We start from the raw sequence: 19,064 nt of genomic DNA, 5'->3' as shown, positions 1-19,064 counted from the left end.
TCAAAGAAACAATCATCCTGGTCAGTTAACAGGATGGATCTGAATTGCTTAAAAAAGAAGTTAATGATACGCAATTGTATGTCTTTATAAAATACGTAAATCATCTTCTGTATTTCACATCTCTGTTAAAATTGAACCTTTTATGTTAAATCTTAAAAGTCTTAATTCTTTCACCCAAATCCACTTAGTCACTTCACTTTCTCCACCGGAACAACAGAGCATCCAATTCTGGTACAGTAAATTTGGCATTGAGTCATTCGACATTTCAGTTGATAAGGATGTTGCTTCTCTGATTCTTGCTGGAAATAATAGGGATAAAAGGCAGTCTGCTGAAGACAAAAATAATCTTTCATGATCCATACTTCATCATCCTTACCAAGTTTTCGACAGTCTGATGTTTAAGAAATATGGCTTCTTGTTTACATTGCATTCTATAGCTAAGGTTTTTTTAAAAAAATATTTATGTGGGGATCTGCATTTATAATAGATAGGATGGTGGTGCTAAAGGTGAGAGATTCTTATAGGTATTGAGATATATCCATGATCAAAGTCTTCTGATAAAATAGGATTTACTTTAGTGTATTGATAGATTTAAGTCTTTGGCTACTGCAAATGTATTTTGTTTTTAAATATTTTAAAAACATTTATCTTGTTTTAGGGCTTCATCTGCAAAAAATGCCCATGAATTTCCGTTGCAGATACAGGTAAGTAAAATGAATCCTAATCAACAAATTAAACTTTTTAATTGAATTTTTGAAGAGGATTTCATTCAGAAATATTTTAACAACTGTTACATAATATTGACTGTTTATTGTCAATTTTGCCAATATTGCCAAATATTATATAATTTATTGATAAAGTGGGACTTTTAGAATTAGAACTAATACAGTTATATTTGCTTTATATACTCAGACAGGTATTCCTGTGACAGTGACTGTAGAAAGTGCTTCTGCATCTGACACTGAGACAGAGGGTGCCATGGACAATGTGATTTGCAGAAAGAATGCCACAGAATCCTCCAAATTAACCAATTTAAAACAATGGTATCAGTTACAGGTATGGTTATTCAATCAAGTTTGGCTTAAAAATTTATAAAGCAATTACTAAATAAATAGCAGTATTGTGTAAATTATCCCAATAAGATTGCAGTAACCTTTAAAAAAATATAGATCTTAACTGAGGTGTAGAAGTTTAATAAATAGTAATATCTTCATTTCATTTAATCTTGGAATGGAGTTACAAAGTTACACAATTTGGAATAGCGGCAGTTTTCTTTCCTGTGACATTTTAAGTGAAAGAATACACATATAAATACTGCTTAATTGCTAGGCAAAGAGACATGGTTCTTTTTCCTCCCGGACTGTCAAAACTCATTGTAATGGAACTTGTGGATGACTTTGGGGGGAAAGGAAAAGAGATGCTGCCTAGGAAAGGGAAAGAAGGCCTGGGTGGGCCACGAATGGAGGCTTTGGCACATGTGCATAGCTCCAAACTGTCCGGAATGACGGGAGAGCGTAATTGGCGCTGACTAAGACTTGCGGAGGGCTGCGCAGCCAAACGGATGATCTCAGGGCCATTTGCTCACCCGCACCATTGGTTTGTCCGGAGGTTTCTCCCTCATGAGTACGGGGCCCTGGGGGTGGCCATTTTTGGGAGAGCTGCTTGGGCGGTGGCCATCTTGGGAAGGTCCTCATGGCGGTGGCCATTTTGTTAGTGGCCATGATGTGGTGGCCATTTTGTTGAACCTCCGGGGGAAGTCACATGGTCGGCGACCATTTTGTTCCCTCTTTTTTTCTCTGCCACGAGGCTCATTGCGACTGCAGGCTCCGGTGAGGTCAGTCACAGATTAACGACCAGGAGTTTTAATGCTGTGTTGGTTACTGAACTGGTCAGGTGCGGTCTTGGGCAGAGAGTTTGCTACAAGACCATGGCTGATTCCAGAGGTGAAAGTAGCTCTGGGGCAACGTCTGCAGCTCCTTCAAAGAGTTCCAAGAAGAGAAATGGTTCCCCCCAGGATCCTCCTCCACTGGTGAAGCAAGCTCCCTCCAGGCAAGGGGGTGCAGGGGATGGGAAGAAGACCAAGCAGGGAAGTGGAGATAAGGCCCCTTTGCCTTTGGTAAGGTCCACCCCCACCCCATCTGAGGGCAGCTCCACTTTCTCCATCCCCTTCCCCTTCAAGGATCCATCCCCTTCCCCTTCAAGGATCATCCCCAAGGGCCAGTTCTATCTCACCCCCACTCTCCGAGGTGGAGGACGAGGAAGGCGAGTACCATCCGCCTCCATGCATTATGCCTGTTCTTGACCCAGGGCATAGGCATCAGCTGGCACCCAAACCTGGGCCTCGTCATGACATTGGTGATTTTGAGGACTTGCTTGATAACATTCAATCTCTTATTCATCGAGCCTTTGCACATGGCGTAGCCCTCCAGGGTCGCCTTTCTGACCAGGCGGACGCAGAGCTGATGGAGGTCAAGCGCACATACATCCAGGATCTGGTTGCTCGATCAGACAGGATGCAGAGGGAAGTCTCTCCTTCGCTGAGGAGTGAGGTTTCGCTCCAGGAAGAGGAAGAGCAGAAGGAGACGGAGCTTTCTGATGATGAAGGTTTGGCACCGGATACTCCTGCCTTTGCCGGTTTGTTTCCTCCTAATTTGTTCTGTTCCTTGCTATTTAAAGCCAGGAGCACTGCAGCCGATGAAACAGAGGATGGCAAACAGAAGGAGAAGGAGGCCGTGGCCGAGGCCTCAACTGCCAAGCAGCTCCTAAGAAAAAACGTTTCTTTGTGGAACCTGTGGCGCGGAAAGAAGACATCCCTGCACCAAAACTGTTTCTTGATGTCATTCAGAAGCAGTGGGCCAAGCCAGGTACTTTCCCCACCCTGGGTAGGAATGACACATGGTTCTATAATATGAATCCCGATTTCTCCCAGGCATTACAGGTTCCAGAGGTGGCCACCCCTGTGGCCACCCTGACATCCCCAACTCCCACGGTGGCAAGTGATGTAGCCAACAATCTGAAGGCAGAAGATAAGAGGACTGAACTGGCATTGCGTAAGACATTCCTGGCAGCAACATGGGCGATCAAGGCTGCCTCTTCTGCGTCTTTCTTCAGACATGCTACGCTGATGTGGTTTGAACACATTAGCAAGGTCATGGCTGTGACTCAGTTTTTGGCAGATGCTACCTTGAACGCCGCTAAGTTTGCCTCCAGGGCTCTTTCTTCCTCTGTTTCAGCTAGGCGGATGGTGTGACTTTGAAACTGGCAGGCAAAGGCCAAAGCGAAGTGGAAGCTGGCGGCAGGCCCGTATGCGGGAAAATAGCTGTTTGGCTAGGTTCTGGACCCAATTCTTATTGAGGATAAGAACAAACGTAAGGTTTTACCTGCCACAACAAAGAAGCAGGAACACAAGTACACACCATATACACTTAGGGCACCCTATAAGGGTACTGACACAGACTATCATTATCAGCCTAGAAATTTTCAGCCACGACAGGACAGGGGGCAGGATAGGTCTTCTTACAGGGACAGGTCACGTTTCCAACCCCAGGGTAGGCGGCCCTTTCGGGGGGGCAGACACCCCTTCCACCGGAATAAATGAGCGGGTTTGGATGGCTCCCATTGGTGGTCGGTTGGCGTTGTTTGCCGACCAATGGGAGAGTATTACTTCGGATCTTTGGGTCCTTAACACGGTGAAGTTTGGCCTGCGACTGGAATTCCTATCCATCCCCCCAAATTCCTTTCGTACGTTTACGTCCTCCAAGTACGCATTTAAGAGACAGCTCATGCGCCAGGCGATTGACCACCTGGTGGAGATCCAGGCGGTGAAGGTGGTTCCTCAAGAGGAACGGGAAAGGGGTTTTTATTTCAACCTCTTTGTAGTTCCAAAGTCCTCTGGGGGCTGGAGGGTGATCCTTGACCTTAAACGGTTAAACCGCTACTTAGTTTACAAAGGGTTCAAGATGGCATCCCTTCGTTCCATCCTGGAAGGTATCAGGGAAGGTGACTTGACAGAGGCTTACCTTCATGTAGCTATCCTCCCTGAGCACAGGAAATTTCTTAGGTTTTCCTACGCTGGTAACCGCTACCAGTATAGGGCTCTTCCCTTCGGCCTTGCCTCGGCACCCAGGACCTTTACAAAGGTCCTGGCAGCCCTGGCTGCCCACCTCAGAATGGTTCCCATCAGGCTTCATTGTTATTTAGATGATATCGTCCTCCAGGTAGAGTCGCAGGAGAGGTCCCTTCAAGATCTCGGCCTAACAGTGGAGACCCTGCAGAGGTATGGGTTCTCAACTTCCAGAAGAGCCACATGCGGCCATCTACCGGACTGTTGCATTTGGGAGCGTTCATAGATTCCTCCTCCAGCATGGTGTTCTTGTCCCAGGATTGTAAGGCTAGCCTAGTGAAACTGGTCAACCAGGTACAGAGAGAATGGCGTGTACCCATAATTAACTTATCCCAGTTGTCGGGGAAGATGATTTCATGCATAGAACTTGTTCCATGGGCGAGGCTCCATGCTAGAACCCTCCAGTGGTTCTTTTTCCCGTATCAAAAGATCAAGAGCAGCGTTTCGTCTTTCCAGATTCGAGTACCCCCCCACGTGAGGCTCTCCCTGGGGTGGTGGGTTTCTCCAGCGCTAGCCAGAGGGTGTGGTTTCAGGGAGCCAGAGAAACTTACCCTGACTACAGACGCGAGCATTTATGGCTGGGGGGCATTGTTAGGGACATAGCTGGCCCAGGGTCGGTGGTCCCCTCGGGACCTTACACATAACATAAACTGGCTGGAGCTGCGTGCAGCTCATCTGGCCCTTTGACATTTTCAGGCCCTTGTAGAGCAAAGACACATCCTACTCCTGATGGACAATGTGGCCACAAGGTGCATGTAAACAAGCAGGGGGGACTCACTCCAGAGCCCTCTGGGTGGAATCTCAGCGCCTAGGCCATTGGGCGGAGAGGAACCTGTTGTCCATCAAAGCAGAGCACATATCCGGAAACACCAATCACCAGGCGGACTGGCTCAGCAGGGACCAGACGGAGTGGCAGCTGGAACCAGAACTGTTCGAGGAGATCTGCAGGAGATTCGGACGGCCAGACCTCTTCGCGTCTCCGGAAAATACCCAGCTCCCCAGGTTTTTCACGTGGTTCCCAACTCGGGGAGCGGAGGGAAGCAGTGACCTATGCAACAGGTGGCCCCCGGGTCTGCTTTATGCGTTCCCCCCCTCCCACTGATTCCAGCGGCGTTGGGGAAGGTAGTGATGGAAGAGGTGGAGGTAATCATGATCATCCCATACTGGCCACCCAGGCCTTGGTTCGCGAAACGTTTAGGTCCGTCTTTTGCCAAACCCTGGAGAATCCCGCAGGAGAAGATAACCCTACGCCAGAGAGTCCTGGTCCATCCGGAGTCGCAATGGCTCCAATTGACCGCCTGGTATTTGAGAGGGAGATCCTGAGAGATGCTAGTTTCTCCTCACGGGTGATACGAACCATCATGGCGTCCAGACGCCCGGCCACGACCAGGATTTATAACGTCATGTGGTCCACTTTTTGTACTTGGTGCCGTAAGACACATGTGGACCCCAAATGTCCCTCGCTCCCAAATATCCTGGATTTCCTTCAGGATGGGCTCGATAGGGGGTTAGCCCTTAACACACTTCGGAGACAAGTCTCAGCCCTGTCGACTGTCCTGGTCTTGGATGGCCGGGATAGCCTGGGCTGTCATCTGGTGGTGAAATGGTTTCTACTGGGGGCGGCAAATCTTTGGGTCCCGGTAGTTCACAGGTTCCCATCTTGGGATTTGTCCACGGTCCTCCTGGCCCTAGTGGATCCTCCTTTTGAACCACTGAGGACTGTGTCCTTACAGTTCCTCACATTAAAGGAAAAAGGTCATTTTCCTAGTCGCCATCACGTCGGCTAGGAGGATTTCAGAGTTAGGTGCCCTGTCAGGGAAGACCTTTGTATTTTCCAGCCTAACACAGTGGCTCTGACGCTTGATCCCGCTTTTATCCCCAAGATAAACTCCTACTTTCATAGGGCTCAGGAGTTAATTCTGACAGACCTCTGTCCTAACCCCTCTCATAGACAGGAGATATCCTGGCACAAGCTGGACGTGCGGAGGGCCCTCCGTATTTATATAAAGAGAACGGCGCCCTACAGAAAAACGGAGGCATTGTTTGTCTCTTTCCAGCCTTCTGCCATGGGTTCACGAGTGTCCTCTTCTACTATTGGACGCTGGTTGCGAGCTTGTATTGCCAGGGCCAATACATACATACATACATACATACATACATACATACATACATACATACATACATATATATATTGTGTATATATAACTATATCCCTTGTCATTTCATTGTTATTATTATAATTGTTATTTATTAATAGAAATTCATTTGCTAATTATATCAAATTTCCTCTCATCAAACCAACACCTGTGTGTATCTTGTTATCATTATCAATTATTTATTTCACATCACTCTAATGATATTAATGATTACTAAATTACTAATCACTAAGCATATTGTAGAAGTGTGTCAATTGGTTACAAATAACTTTCATGCATCTCTTCCACAGTCATTACTTACAATTCAAATCACATTATATATTTTAAATCAAAAATCTTTATATATCTTACTATCATCAACATACCACGCTTCTCATTTGACTATGGTTATTTTAACGTCCTTTTGCATGAAATAGTCCAAAATTAAAAACACACCCACATAGTAGCATTTCATTAATTATTTCTAATATCATCCAATAACTACTCCTTTATAGCATGTTCTAAGTAAAAATTAATTATGTTTGATAACAAGGTTTCTAATCCTCCTTTCCAAATCGCTGTTTACAATTTATATCCCAACTCCTTTTATTAAACCAGTACATATATATATTGTTAACTATATCCCTTGCCATTTCATTGTTACTGTTATAGTTATTATTTATTAACAGAAATTCATTCTCTAATTATATCAAATTTCCTCTCATCAAACCAACACATGTATGTACCTTATTATTCTTATCAATTATTTATTTAACATAGCACACTAGAGATTACTAAATTACTAATCATTAATTACAAAATTTAACTAATTTTTTATTATCAACTTTCATATATCAGCCTGTATCCCTCCAGTAATAATACAGTCTTATTTCTTTTGTCATTTGTGGAATTGATCTTCTATTTATTTCCTTAATAAAAATTTTGTGTACTTCTCTCCGCAGCTTGTTGCTTGTAGCATCACTTAAGTCAGTGGTTCTCAATTATTTTCTGTCATGCCCCCCCTAGGAAGAAGAAAACATTTCGCGCCCCCCGCGCGACTGTAAATAGTATCATTTGTCTATAAAATATGGTTTTAGGGCTTGAAAGCTACGCAGAAGAAAGGAAGGCCAACCCATCAAAAGGATGGAGGGCTGAAGAAGGATTATTACAATATCCCTGGAAATACTACCACCTTATTGGAGCTCATAGGCTGCTTGTAGTAGATTCTTGGCAGAGCTGAGATGGAGGTGGAACATCCACTTTGCTGGTCCAGTGGCTGAGGCATGGAAGCCAGCTGGGTGATTTTCCCTCTCAACCCGACTCACCTCACAGGGTTGTTGTAGGGAAAATAAGCTGAACAAGGAGCACTAGATGTATTATGTTCCAGCAGGGGGCTGGACTAGAAGACCTCAAAGGTCCCTTTCTCTTACCTTCCTGTCTCCTTCCCCCACCCTACCCTATTCCAACAAAAACATTATAAAAATATTTATTTCCCATTTCTTGCCAGCCCTAGCAAAGAGGAAATCTCAATGCGGCAGCCGCGATGTTCCGGCGGAGCGATTCCTGGGTTTGTATTTACGAGCTCCGAAGCGAGCGCTCATCCGGGGCAGAGGCAGGCAGGCAAGCAGGCGGGGCGTGCGCTGGGGCGGCTCGGCCACCGGGCGTGGCCAAAGCGGTCCCCGAGAGGCTTGTTTGCTCGGCCAGCAGGGCGGAGGCGGAGGGGCGGACCCCCGTTTTCCAGCGGCTTTCGTGCTCTCCCCCCGACCCGGCGAGGAAGAGGAGCCGATGGGACCCGCCGTTGCCGTCTTCGCCGCCAGTTAGCTCAGAGGAGATGCGAGCGAGGCCACAAAGGCCTCTTTGTGCACCGGCGGCTGCGGCCCCCTCGTTTGCACCCAGATGGAAAGGGAGCCTTTGCGCCCCCCTTTACGGAGCCTTGTGCCCCCCCTGGGGGGCGTGCCCCACTATTTGAGAACCGCTGACTTAAGTAATCTTGATGTCCTCCATCTGTTATTTTAATCAGCTTATCTTTGGTTGTCAATTGTGCTTCTGAGAAGTTTTCTCTCTTTAAATCCATCATTTTTTCTCTTTTTTCTTCTTCCATGCCTTGAAATCCGGGGTGGAGTTCCTGTCGATCTAATTCCCTTTTCCATACTCCCCTTTTCCCACTTTCAACCACGTTCACTCCACTGGTAAAGTAATCAGTTGTCTTTGTAATCATTTTCCCCTTCAATTTTTGGGACTCTGACCTCATCATTTTTTGCTGTTGTAAACTATTTTTTCCCTCTTCTTCTTGATTTTCTCTGTTATTTCTAATAAATTTTGAATTCCAGCCAGGATGTTTTGCAAAGTTAATGTTTCTTTTGAATATTGTGCCATTTTGGCAAGCTGGTAGATACTGCCACTCTGGCTTTCAAGGCTTCTTATATTAAATTAGCTTAAACACAAATTCATTTATGATCTTCAAATAAGGTTCTGTTTCTTTTTCTCTCCCACTGCCAGTAAGACTCTCAAAGTGCACCTGTATAAACAATTCGTGCCCTCTCTTCTTATCACTTTCTATAAACAAGCTTCAAAGCCTCAAGATACAAAGTCAGTGAGATCAAAAGGAAAAAGGGAAAGTGCATTGTTTCAAAAACTCAAGCCTCCAGCCTCCAAGTGGCAGTATTGTTTCTTACCCTCTAATGTTATTTCAAACTTAAAAGAAACAAAGTTCTTAAATAGAATTAATAGCAAGAAATAAAAGTCCTTGTTGAAATAAAGAAGAAGACTTTAATCCATAGATTAAAAAATAACAATAAAAAAAATAGAAGAAAAACTGATCTGTTCTCTTTAAAAAGAAAAAAACGTTGCGAGCACTTCAATCCACAAAGTAGAATTACAAAGAAAAAGAAACACACTATCCAAAGGAATCCAATATAGGTTAATTTTGCTGCTTGTTTTCTTCTGCTTTCGGATTTAATTTAACTTAATTTTTTTTTGGGGGGTGGGGGGGGCAATCTTTTCCAAAACAGTAAAGTTTCCTCACCAGATAGACACACTTTCTCTTTCCGCTTCCCTTCTGTTCCGGAGCCGTCTCAACTTCATCAGCCTGGGGCTGGACTTTTTGTCGCCGGCTTGAAGAACTTATCTTGGCTCGATCAGGGATTTTGCAGTGTCCCTAAGATCAGCAAGATGTATTCTTCCTGTTCACCTTCTCTACGGGATGGTTTATGTCCGATTGGACCATCCAGCGGCAAAAGTATCAGCAGCGGTCTTGGGACATCGAGTCCGCACGTCCGTATCGTCGCGACGTTGGTTCCTCCCTCTCGCTTAGTATATTATTTTTAATTTGACTTAAAAATCTTTCATTTTCACTTTGTATGCTTTAACGAAGGAAATTTAGAAATTTCAAAATTCTAAAATAAGACTGTTTTAAGTGCATTGTCTTTAAAATAGCATTGTTAAATGCTGCATTTTGACAGATGGAGTATGAAGAATGTCACTTAAGACTAAAAGAAGAACGAAAAGCAAGGATGATTGCTGAAGAACGGATAATGGAGGTAGCAGTCATTTTTTTCTTGGATACCAACATGCAATAAGATACAATGTTTTTCTTCAAGATGTTTGACGTCCACTTTATAAAAAAATAGTTTCCATGCTATGTAATATTGTTGGGTAAGAACTGGCAAGAGCCCAAATTTACCTGGCATGAGGGCCAAATATGAAACCTACAGGAACATAATACATTATATAGTCACTGAGTTGTCAGGTAACACCACTGCAGTATCTGCTGGGATACCCCTTCCTTTGATTTTTGTCCCTTCCCCCCTTTTAATATAGCATCTAGATATATTTGGTTTCAGAGACTGATAATCTGTATAAACAAATGGGCATTTTAAAGTTTTCATACTGCACCAGGTGATTTCTGATAAGCTGCATGCTTTTGATATCATAGTAGCAAAACGTTTTTCTATGAGAAGTAGAAGAACATTAGTTTTTATCTCTTTGTCCTTTTCCTTATGGAATTGCAACTTGCAGATGAATTCTCAACCTAGTTGAGGAATATTTATGTGGCCATCATTGCTGCATTTCTTTATTACTGCACTAAGAAACAAGTGTGTTGTTTCTTATTTCATTTTTAAACTGGGATACCAGAAAGGAAGGGGAGCATCTAAGGGAAATGATAGCATTTCATTCCCAAAATTGTTATTGGAGAAAAGGTCTTTCCAGTATTAATACAATTTTGTTTCATTATTTATTATAGTTGGAATTGGAAAACACTCAATTACGGAATATAAATTGCTCCCTCTCAGAAGTTGTCCATGCACAGTCAGTGGCCAACACAATACTAGAAGATGAAGGAGTGCTTGGTAGCATTGAGAATTCTTTCCAAAAGTTTCATGCTTTTTTAGATCTTCTTAAAGATGCTGGGTAAGAGAAGCCATTGATTGCCTTTTGAATGATCCTTGATGCTGTATGTCTGTGTATAGCAGATTTAAAGAATAGCAGTGCTTTATCTTTTAAAATATCAAAATTACCTAATCATTCTTGAAAAGCAAAAACTGATTTGTTAAAGTTACCTCCCCCACCCCCGTGGTTTTAAAGAAATTGCTGGGCAGAACTGATCCAGTTCAGAACAAGTTCAGCACACACTTTTATTGGAATGAGATTATAGGGCAAAAATAAGGAAGAAATTACGTATTTCATAATTGGTATCTCTGTCCTTTTTCTGGAGTTTTTCTTGTATTTATTTTTCTTCCAGTTGTGATATATTAAAAAAAAATATTTAAAATATATGTGAAGACAACTTACATTTCCTTATAATTTTAGAGGATGGCTGGTACATGGGATTCTCTTGTTTGCAATAAAATAGTAATTTAGTTTCTTCTACTATTTCAGAGCTTAATTTTATAAATAATTAAATTAAAAATTTATAGTTTCACTATTTTTTTGTGCATTTGTCATATTTTCATATTTTGCAGCCTTGGACAGCTTGCAGCAATGGCTGGTATAGAACAATCAGATTTTGGCGTATTACAGTTTCCCCAAATGACTTCTACTGCAAAGCCAACTGTGATAGAAAGGGAGAAGTCATTTGAAGAAGACAGACAAGAACACATGCAGAATTTTAAAGTAAGCTTGTTAACTCGCTGCCCATAATACATAATTTGTATTTTTTTAAAAAACTATTTGCTTGCTTTTACCTACAAAATTTTCACATAGTTCTCTTCTGCATTTCTGTCTTTCCTCTGCTACTCTTGAACAGCCTTGTAAATAATAATGAAAATAAAAGAAATAACAGCTATTCATTCAATGAAGATCATAGTGTCATAGTTCATAGTTGGGTTTTAACTAAGAGCATAGGATTCATATGTAGGAAATTTTAAGCAATTTTTTTTTGCAAAGTCAATGGTATCAAGTCTTATTAAATTTTCAAATATTTAGTGAATCTATTTTTGTGAGGCTGTTAATAAAAATAGGATTGCCAACATGATCGCCGACGTCCAATGACGGATATGGCACAAGAAGAAGAAGAAGTGGATCTATTAATTTTATAACTCTTGATTGATTTAGAGGCCACCAATTCCAATATAATTCCAGGTATAGTCAGTCCTTGACTTATGACCACAATTGAGCACAAAATTTCTGTCGCTAAGTAAGACAGCTAAGTGATCTTTGCCCCATTTTGCGACCTTTCTTGTCACAGTTATTAAGTGAATTATTGCAGTCATTAAGTTAGTAACATGGGTATTAAGTGAATTTGGTTTCCCCATAGACTTTGCTTGCTAGAACGTCGCAAAAGATGATCACATGACTTCAGAACAATGCAACTGTCATAAATATGAACTGTTTACCAAGCATCCATTTTGATATGAACTGCATATCAAGCATCCAATTTGATCATGTGACCATGGGGATACTGCAATGGTTATAAGTATGAAAAATGGTCATGTCACTCTTTTCAGTGTTGTGGTAACTTCTAACGGTCACCAAACAAATGGTTGTAAGCTAAGGACTCCCTGTAGTTTAAGAAATAGAAAATGACATGGCTTCAAGAGCTCCAATTACTAAATTTTTCCGAGCCTGTTTTGGAAGAAATGGGAAACCAATATTGTAGTAATTCAACTGGGGGGGGGGGGGGTAATATGTTTATATGTGTGTTGGGTTCCCCCCTTTTTTATTATATATATTTTTTGTTTTGAGGTGCAATTACTTATTAGTATTGTAGTAAAGTTTCTTCCAAAGTCCTTCAAGTTCAAATCTCAATATTTTGTTACTTTTCCTATTTGTTTTTTGCCAATTTTATTATTTTTTGGTATTGCTGTCTCTATGAACCACATTTTACTTGTTTTGATCATAATGAGGCTTAACATTGCTGTGTTGAATTCAGGTTTCTGTTGGGTCTTTATTACTGTGTAAATTCAAAGATGAAACCATAGATATTCTCATTAATGACTATATCAAAATTATTAAAAGCACTGCTATGATAAAACTTATGAACGGAATTTATACAGAAAGTTTTGCTTTACTATTAACAAAAGCTACTGTGACTGCATAATTGAAAAAATACCAGATATTATCATTATTACTACTAGCATTTCTATAACATGTATTCAAATAATTCTGTTACTAATTTTTTACTAGCCTGTTATGGGCTCACAGAGAGAAATTGGAACATGCCCTCTGTCCTTTCATCATTTGTTGCATTTCTGTGTATCAAATTGAAGATGAATGGTGCTCACTGCAAGCCCACTAATGTGTCATTTCCTCATAATTAGTAACTACCACTGATAACTAAACATTTAGCACAAGAATTTGTGTTTCAAGCACTTTACATAGAGTGACTTCATTCAGTTTCTGAAAACACCTGCTAATGAAAGATCCATTGACATTATATAGCATTTTGAAAAAGAAATCACATCATCTTCTAAATGTAATAAATCATATAATATATGCATATAAAATACACACACACACACACACAAACACTCACACTCACACTCTACATCTTCATACTGAGAGAGTTCTGAAACAGGAACCATGGAGTGAATGGATTTACATCCTAACTGAACTGAGTTATGGTAGTATTTCAATATTCTGAATCTGGGTTAAACTAATAGTTCAGACATATGAAGTGGCACTGTTAAATTGTGAAATGACTTATTCAGTTTATACGAATTGTCATTGTTGTGACTGATGGTAGCATATGCCATTAGCAGCATAGCTAACTGACTAAAACATTACAAAAAGGAAGCTATTGGAAGCAATTATTAACTACACCTTTGGAAGGTTTTGTAAGATTTCCCTGTACTTTCCAGCTATTTGTTTTGGATAGGATAGGAAAGGAAAGAATAGGATAGGATAGGATAAGAGAATACAAGCTGGAGGGGACCTTGAAGGTCTTCTAGTTCAGCCCCCTGCTCAAGCAAGAGAACCTATACTATTTCAGATAAGCGACTGCCTAGTCTGTTCTTAAAACCTCCAGTGATGGAGCACCCATGATTTCTGAAGGCAAGCTATTTCACTGGTTAACGACCCTCTGTTAAGTTTCTCCTTTATGCAGCAAACAACAACAATAGTCTGTGTATCATGACATACTTTATCGGTGGAATTCCTTGCCCAAATACCTGCTAGGTTTGCAAATAGATTATACTTAGATATACACAATTATTTCAGAGACATTTTTAATTGTTTACATTTATCTTCCTAGAATGCTGGCTCTACCTCTTTTCTGAGTCCTCTCACTTTCCAGAAAGACTTTGATTCATCTCAAGCAGTAAATAATGACCTACCTGCATCAGCAAAAACTCAAGACCTTCAAGGTGTTGGTCCATCCCAGCAAAACTTGTGGCAAGACTTTGAAGCTAAAATAGATAATTGGAGAATAGAAGATCATGAATCAAAACCTGCCCAGACAGCATCTGAGAAGAACATCCAGCCTCTAGAATTGGAAACAAGGGATTCCTCTGTGAGGCAAATACTTACCGCTCGACTTTCAGTCTCTGAACCTGTTGTCAATGTGCTTGGTAACAAATGTGGTGCTCCTATTTTTGAAAGTAGTAAAGTTTCCTCAAAAAAACTTTCTTACACCACTGGCTTTACTACAGAAGATAAAAATCTACATCAGTCTGACCTTTCTGGAAATGACAGAGAGGAGTCTGATTCTGAAATACAAGAAAGCATCCATTCTGTAGGAAGTGCTTGAGGAATCCATTGGATTGTTCCCTGAAATCAATTTACTGCATAAATCTTTGTTGTTATCCAAAATTATTATGCAATAATTTATATATGGTGGCAAAAGTAGCGAAGCAGTGACCAGATGCTGGTGAATAACAATTCCAGCATCCCATATGATTGGTCATATTGGTTGGAACTGCTGAGAGTTTAACTTAGCAATAATCTGGACCACCAGAATTTCTTCACTTTTGCATGTCAGGATTTGTTTTTTTATATCCAACTTTTTTGCAATGTGAGTCTTTAAGAATGTTGTTGCCAGTATTAGAAAAGATTGATTGTGCATTTTGGTTTTTACATGGTTTTATAAAGAATCTGATGTGATTCAAATTCTCATTTATAATTGTAATGTGAATAAAGTTTAATGCCAAATTTTATTCATTCTCAAATTGAGTTTCATTACGGTTGTGAAGCAACTAAAAAAACTAAAACTAAAAAAAAAGCTTTGGTGCTTTTTTGGTCAGAAATATAACTTGTTTTAAATGATAGCTTGCGTACTTTAAGTTTTTTTATATAAAAAATTTGCTATTAAAAACAATTTGTTTCACATAAACCATTTTCTTCCAACAAGGAACTTATATATCCAATTTGTATGTGGAACAGGTTTGCATTAATAACTAGATTTTATATCCCTGCATTTCATTAAGCCATTACTAAATGCAAACTTTAAACAAGATACAATCCAACACAACCTGAGACAATGCACAGCCATTGGTTATGCCAAATCCCAAATACATTTAAGTGAATCAAGCAGTCATTAAGCGAATCTGACTTCTCCCATTGACTTTGCTTGTTGGAAACTCCCTAGGAAGGTTGCAAATGACAATTCCAGGATTCTGGGATGCTGCAGCCATTGAAAATACCTGCCAGTTACCAAGCACCCAAAGTTTGATTACCTGTCTGAGGAAAACTGGTCATAAGTCCCTTTTTTTTCAGTGCCACTGAATGGTCATAGTGTATAGAGGGATTAATTGGTATAGGGTTTTCTGCCTGAGCTGGGGGTTGGACTAAAAGACTTCCAAGGTCCCTTCCTGTTCTGAGCCATTCCATCTCATCCCACCTCTCCCCATCCCACTCTATACTCTACTTCTGACAGAATAGGGCAGGCTTGGATGGATTATATTTATTTGCAATCATCTGATCTTAGTACTCTCCCTGAGAGCTGTTGAGGCCACTTGGGGGTTAGGTATGACCTCAGGGTCACCTGTATCAGACTGCATGTGGGGTAGAATCATCTTGGAACTGCCGAAAGGACTGTGTTGTAGATAGGAGATATGTGGCGTATCTACACACACACACCCCCTTGGTTGAGAGAGGGATGCTCAGTGTTAATATAAATGGGCTCTTACACCCCTTTCAAACCAATGGTCCTCTATCCAGAATGTGGACTTTGCTGTCTTCAAAAGAGTGACTTTTGTCTTTCAAAGGCAGATAGACTGCTGAATCTTGTCCTGATGTATTTACTATGACATTCCCTCAGGCCTCCCTGGACTTTCTGGCCACCCCACCCCATACTCCTTACCTGGGACTCCTGCTGCATTTTGCTTAATGACTTTATTTTTGGGTTACCTCTCTCTTTTGTTTCTAATTCCCAATGACTGAGTTGGTATAAACAGTTTATTTATTTACAGTTTATTTTGAAATGAAAAGTCATTGAGTTCCCTATTTATTATTGATATACCTGTTTTGTTTTTCTCCCACACACAGATTTATTACACTAGTCCTAATCAGTCTCAATGTAAAGTGTTATTCAAAAATCTAATTTGGGTTAAAATTACCCTTTTCTTGATGCTGAAATGAGGCAATTGATATAGGAGAGGGAGAGGGAGAGAAAGTTCTGTTGGAAGAAAAATCCAGTCTGGTTCCAAGCTGGGAGAAAAAACAATAATGGAGGCTGACTACAAGGAAAGAAGGTTTCTTTTTGGTTTCCAGAAACCAGTGACAGCAGCATGTTTCTGGGGTGGCTGACAAAATAGCTGAGTGAGTGGATGGATCTTTATAGGCTTCTGGGGTTTTGTGATTGACATGCTCTAGGGGGATGTGCAATGTATTACTATTTCAATGGTGGTGGGTTAATCCTATTGTGGGAAGCCTCCCTCCCCCAAAGAATGAAATATTTTGTGAAATATTAAAAGAGGCAGAATATTATATTTCCCCAAATGAGGAATACATGCTCTTAAAGACAGAAAGCTGACTCAGTCTTAATAGGCCCCAGCAGATATTTTGTGCTGATTAAGAAATCTGGACCAATCTATTCATAAACAAAAGACTTTTATCTCCAGAGATGGGATTAAAATTTACATTCTCCTACCCAAATTCTAAAAACAGGACATGATCCTTAAGGACATAATAGGATTAACCCACTACCATTTAGCAAAAGACACAGAGCTCACTACATTGCACACCCTCCTAAGGGCATTTCAGACATTGCAAAACCCGCAGCAGCATTTCAGAAACTATAAAAAATCTTGCACTCAAGATAATTTGTCAGCTGTCCCAATACTGCACACTGTGTGTGTGTGTGTGGGTTCTGCTCATCAATAAATGGATCTTCTTTCTTAAGCAGCTTTTATTTTCAGCTTGGAACTGGACCTGGATTTTTCTTCCAACGTTGTTTTGTCCTAAAGATCATGTCCTATCCATAGAATTTGGGTGGGGAATGTAAATTCTTAATACCATCAGCTCCAGCCTGGGAAGCTGTGGCTGAAGGCGTTTTGTTCATGAATAGGATGGCTTAGTCCCGTGATGGTCAACCTATTGAACAAGTGGCAGAGGTGGCACGCAGAGCCCTCTCTGTGGACACACGCACTGTTGCCAGCTGGTCTTTGGACTTCTGGCGCTCCAGCATGCGTAAAGACCAGCTAGCAGGTGTGCACCTGAAAACCAGGTGGCCCGTGCGCGCTTGTGCACCAGCTAGCAGGTCTTCGGGTTTTCAGCGGTCTGGCGCGTGTGTTCCAGTTTAGGAACTCGGTGGCTAAAAGGTTTGCCATTACTGATCTTTATGAATGAGTACAAAATCTGCATTCTAAAGGCCAGCCTCTTCAAGCTTCTTTCTTAGAAGTTTTTTTTTTTCCTATGGCAGGAAAACTGGGCCTGCTTTCTGCCTTTGTTAAGACTTTTCTCCATTTCTCCTTTAGGGGAAACATTTTATTCTGCCTCTTTTAATATTAAGAATAAAGAATATTTTAATCTGGGGAGGAGGGGGCTTCCTACAGTTCCATAAACATACTATTAAAAGCGGCCACTAAAAAAACCAACCCAAAAGCATGCCTTGTTTTCTACAAGTATAATTAGTAAAGCTACTTTTTATCAATTTTGAAACATCAAAATGAATCAAGTTTCTATGAAGTGCTTTGCATTGTAATAGTATTTTAAATCTTTCTTATAAAATCAGTATTTAATTTGCTGTCAGCGTATGTCATTTATAACAGAAAAACATAATGTGACTTTTCATTATCATTGCACTGGAGGGAAAAAAGCCACACATGATGGTTAACATTTTACTCTTGGGTGCTTTATGCTTGAGGGTCAAAGAGTTTAAATCAATATACTGACCTTTTTTGTTGCATAACTAATCAGAACATAAGGAACACTCATTTAGATTTTTCATCTTTCAGCTTCTCTTCTGATTTGCTTAGATGGGTTCTTGGACAATTTTTACATGCAACTTTTCTGTAGTGTACTTTCTGGAAGGTCATCTGCAACAATTGATAAACTTTTTGCCAGATTCCTTTATCACAAATGAGAACATTTGTTCTTTCAGTATGACATCAGTTTGCCCATTTTGTAATCATGAAATACGCTGTGAAGGCAATACACATAGCTCAAAAATCAGTGGCTTTCCTGATCCTTATACCTCATCATTTTTAGTGGGTTGAGAATTGCACCACACATATCCTTGTGTAATTGGACCTTAACCTGAATAAAATAATTTTTTAAAATTCCCAGAGTTATGCTAAATTCCCAGATTCTTTCTTGAAAGATAACTTGCAATGAATTAAGTTTGTGAAACAGGATGAACATAGATGCCCAACACTGAATTGAGTCATTGGTCTTACTATCGTCCCTATTGTTTTCCTCCAATGTTTCAGATAAAGGTATCTTTATATTTAGGATAAGGACCCATATCATATATATAGTAAGATCAAACTATTCTCCAAAGCACCTGAGGGAAGAACAAGAAGCAATGGGTGGAAACTAATCAAGGAGAGAAGCAACTTAGAACTGAGGAGAAATTTCCTGACAGAACAATTAATCAGTGAAACAGCTTGCCTCCAGAAGTTGTGAATGTCCCAACACTGGAAGTCTTTAAGAAGATGTTGGATAGCCATTTGTCTGAAACGGTATAGGGTTTCCTGCCTAGGCAGGGGGTTGGACTAGAAGACCTCCAAGGTCCCTTCCAACTCTGTTATTCTATTCTATTCATAAAACATATATAACAAATTGGGCAGTATGTTGGAAGTGATTCAGGGTATAATAATGTTAGCAAAAGGCACTGATTGTGTCCCATCAAGTTGGTGTCGACTTTTAGCGACCACACAAGACAGGCATCATCCCACCCCAATTTGCTCAACTGAAATTAAAGACGGCTG

At 40.8% G+C, this 19,064-nt stretch overlaps 1 protein-coding gene and 1 long non-coding RNA gene across 6 annotated transcripts in view; both read left to right on the top strand.

The window, feature by feature from the left end:
* CEP78 (centrosomal protein 78) overlaps window positions 1–14,849 on the top strand; it is a 37,602-nt gene extending 22,753 nt beyond the window's left edge. For 4 of the 5 annotated variants that reach the window (XM_081942056.1, XM_081942054.1, XM_081942053.1 and 1 more), the window contains exons 13-18: window positions 659–704; window positions 913–1,056; window positions 9,720–9,800; window positions 10,502–10,668; window positions 11,220–11,370; window positions 13,949–14,849. In XM_081942056.1, the coding sequence (XP_081798182.1) occupies window positions 659–704; window positions 913–1,056; window positions 9,720–9,800; window positions 10,502–10,668; window positions 11,220–11,370; window positions 13,949–14,443 (1,084 nt within the window). In that variant the 3' untranslated portion in view covers window positions 14,444–14,849. The remainder of the gene's footprint in view (window positions 1–658; window positions 705–912; window positions 1,057–9,719; window positions 9,801–10,501; window positions 10,669–11,219; window positions 11,371–13,948) is intronic. The other variant, XM_081942057.1, reaches the window with a different exon arrangement.
* On the top strand, window positions 1,091–9,227 carry LOC309386551. Its single transcript, XR_014174437.1, has 2 exons — window positions 1,091–7,230; window positions 8,229–9,227. It is a non-coding gene; the product is annotated as an uncharacterized lncRNA (long non-coding RNA).
* Window positions 14,850–19,064: the final 4,215 nt, after the last annotated feature.

The sequence above is a fragment of the Natrix helvetica genome (genome assembly GCF_964273705.1).
Source record: "Natrix helvetica genome assembly, chromosome: 2".
In the NCBI taxonomy this organism is placed as follows: Eukaryota; Metazoa; Chordata; class Lepidosauria; order Squamata; family Natricidae; genus Natrix; species Natrix helvetica.
This window is presented reverse-complemented; position numbering and strand designations above follow the sequence as displayed.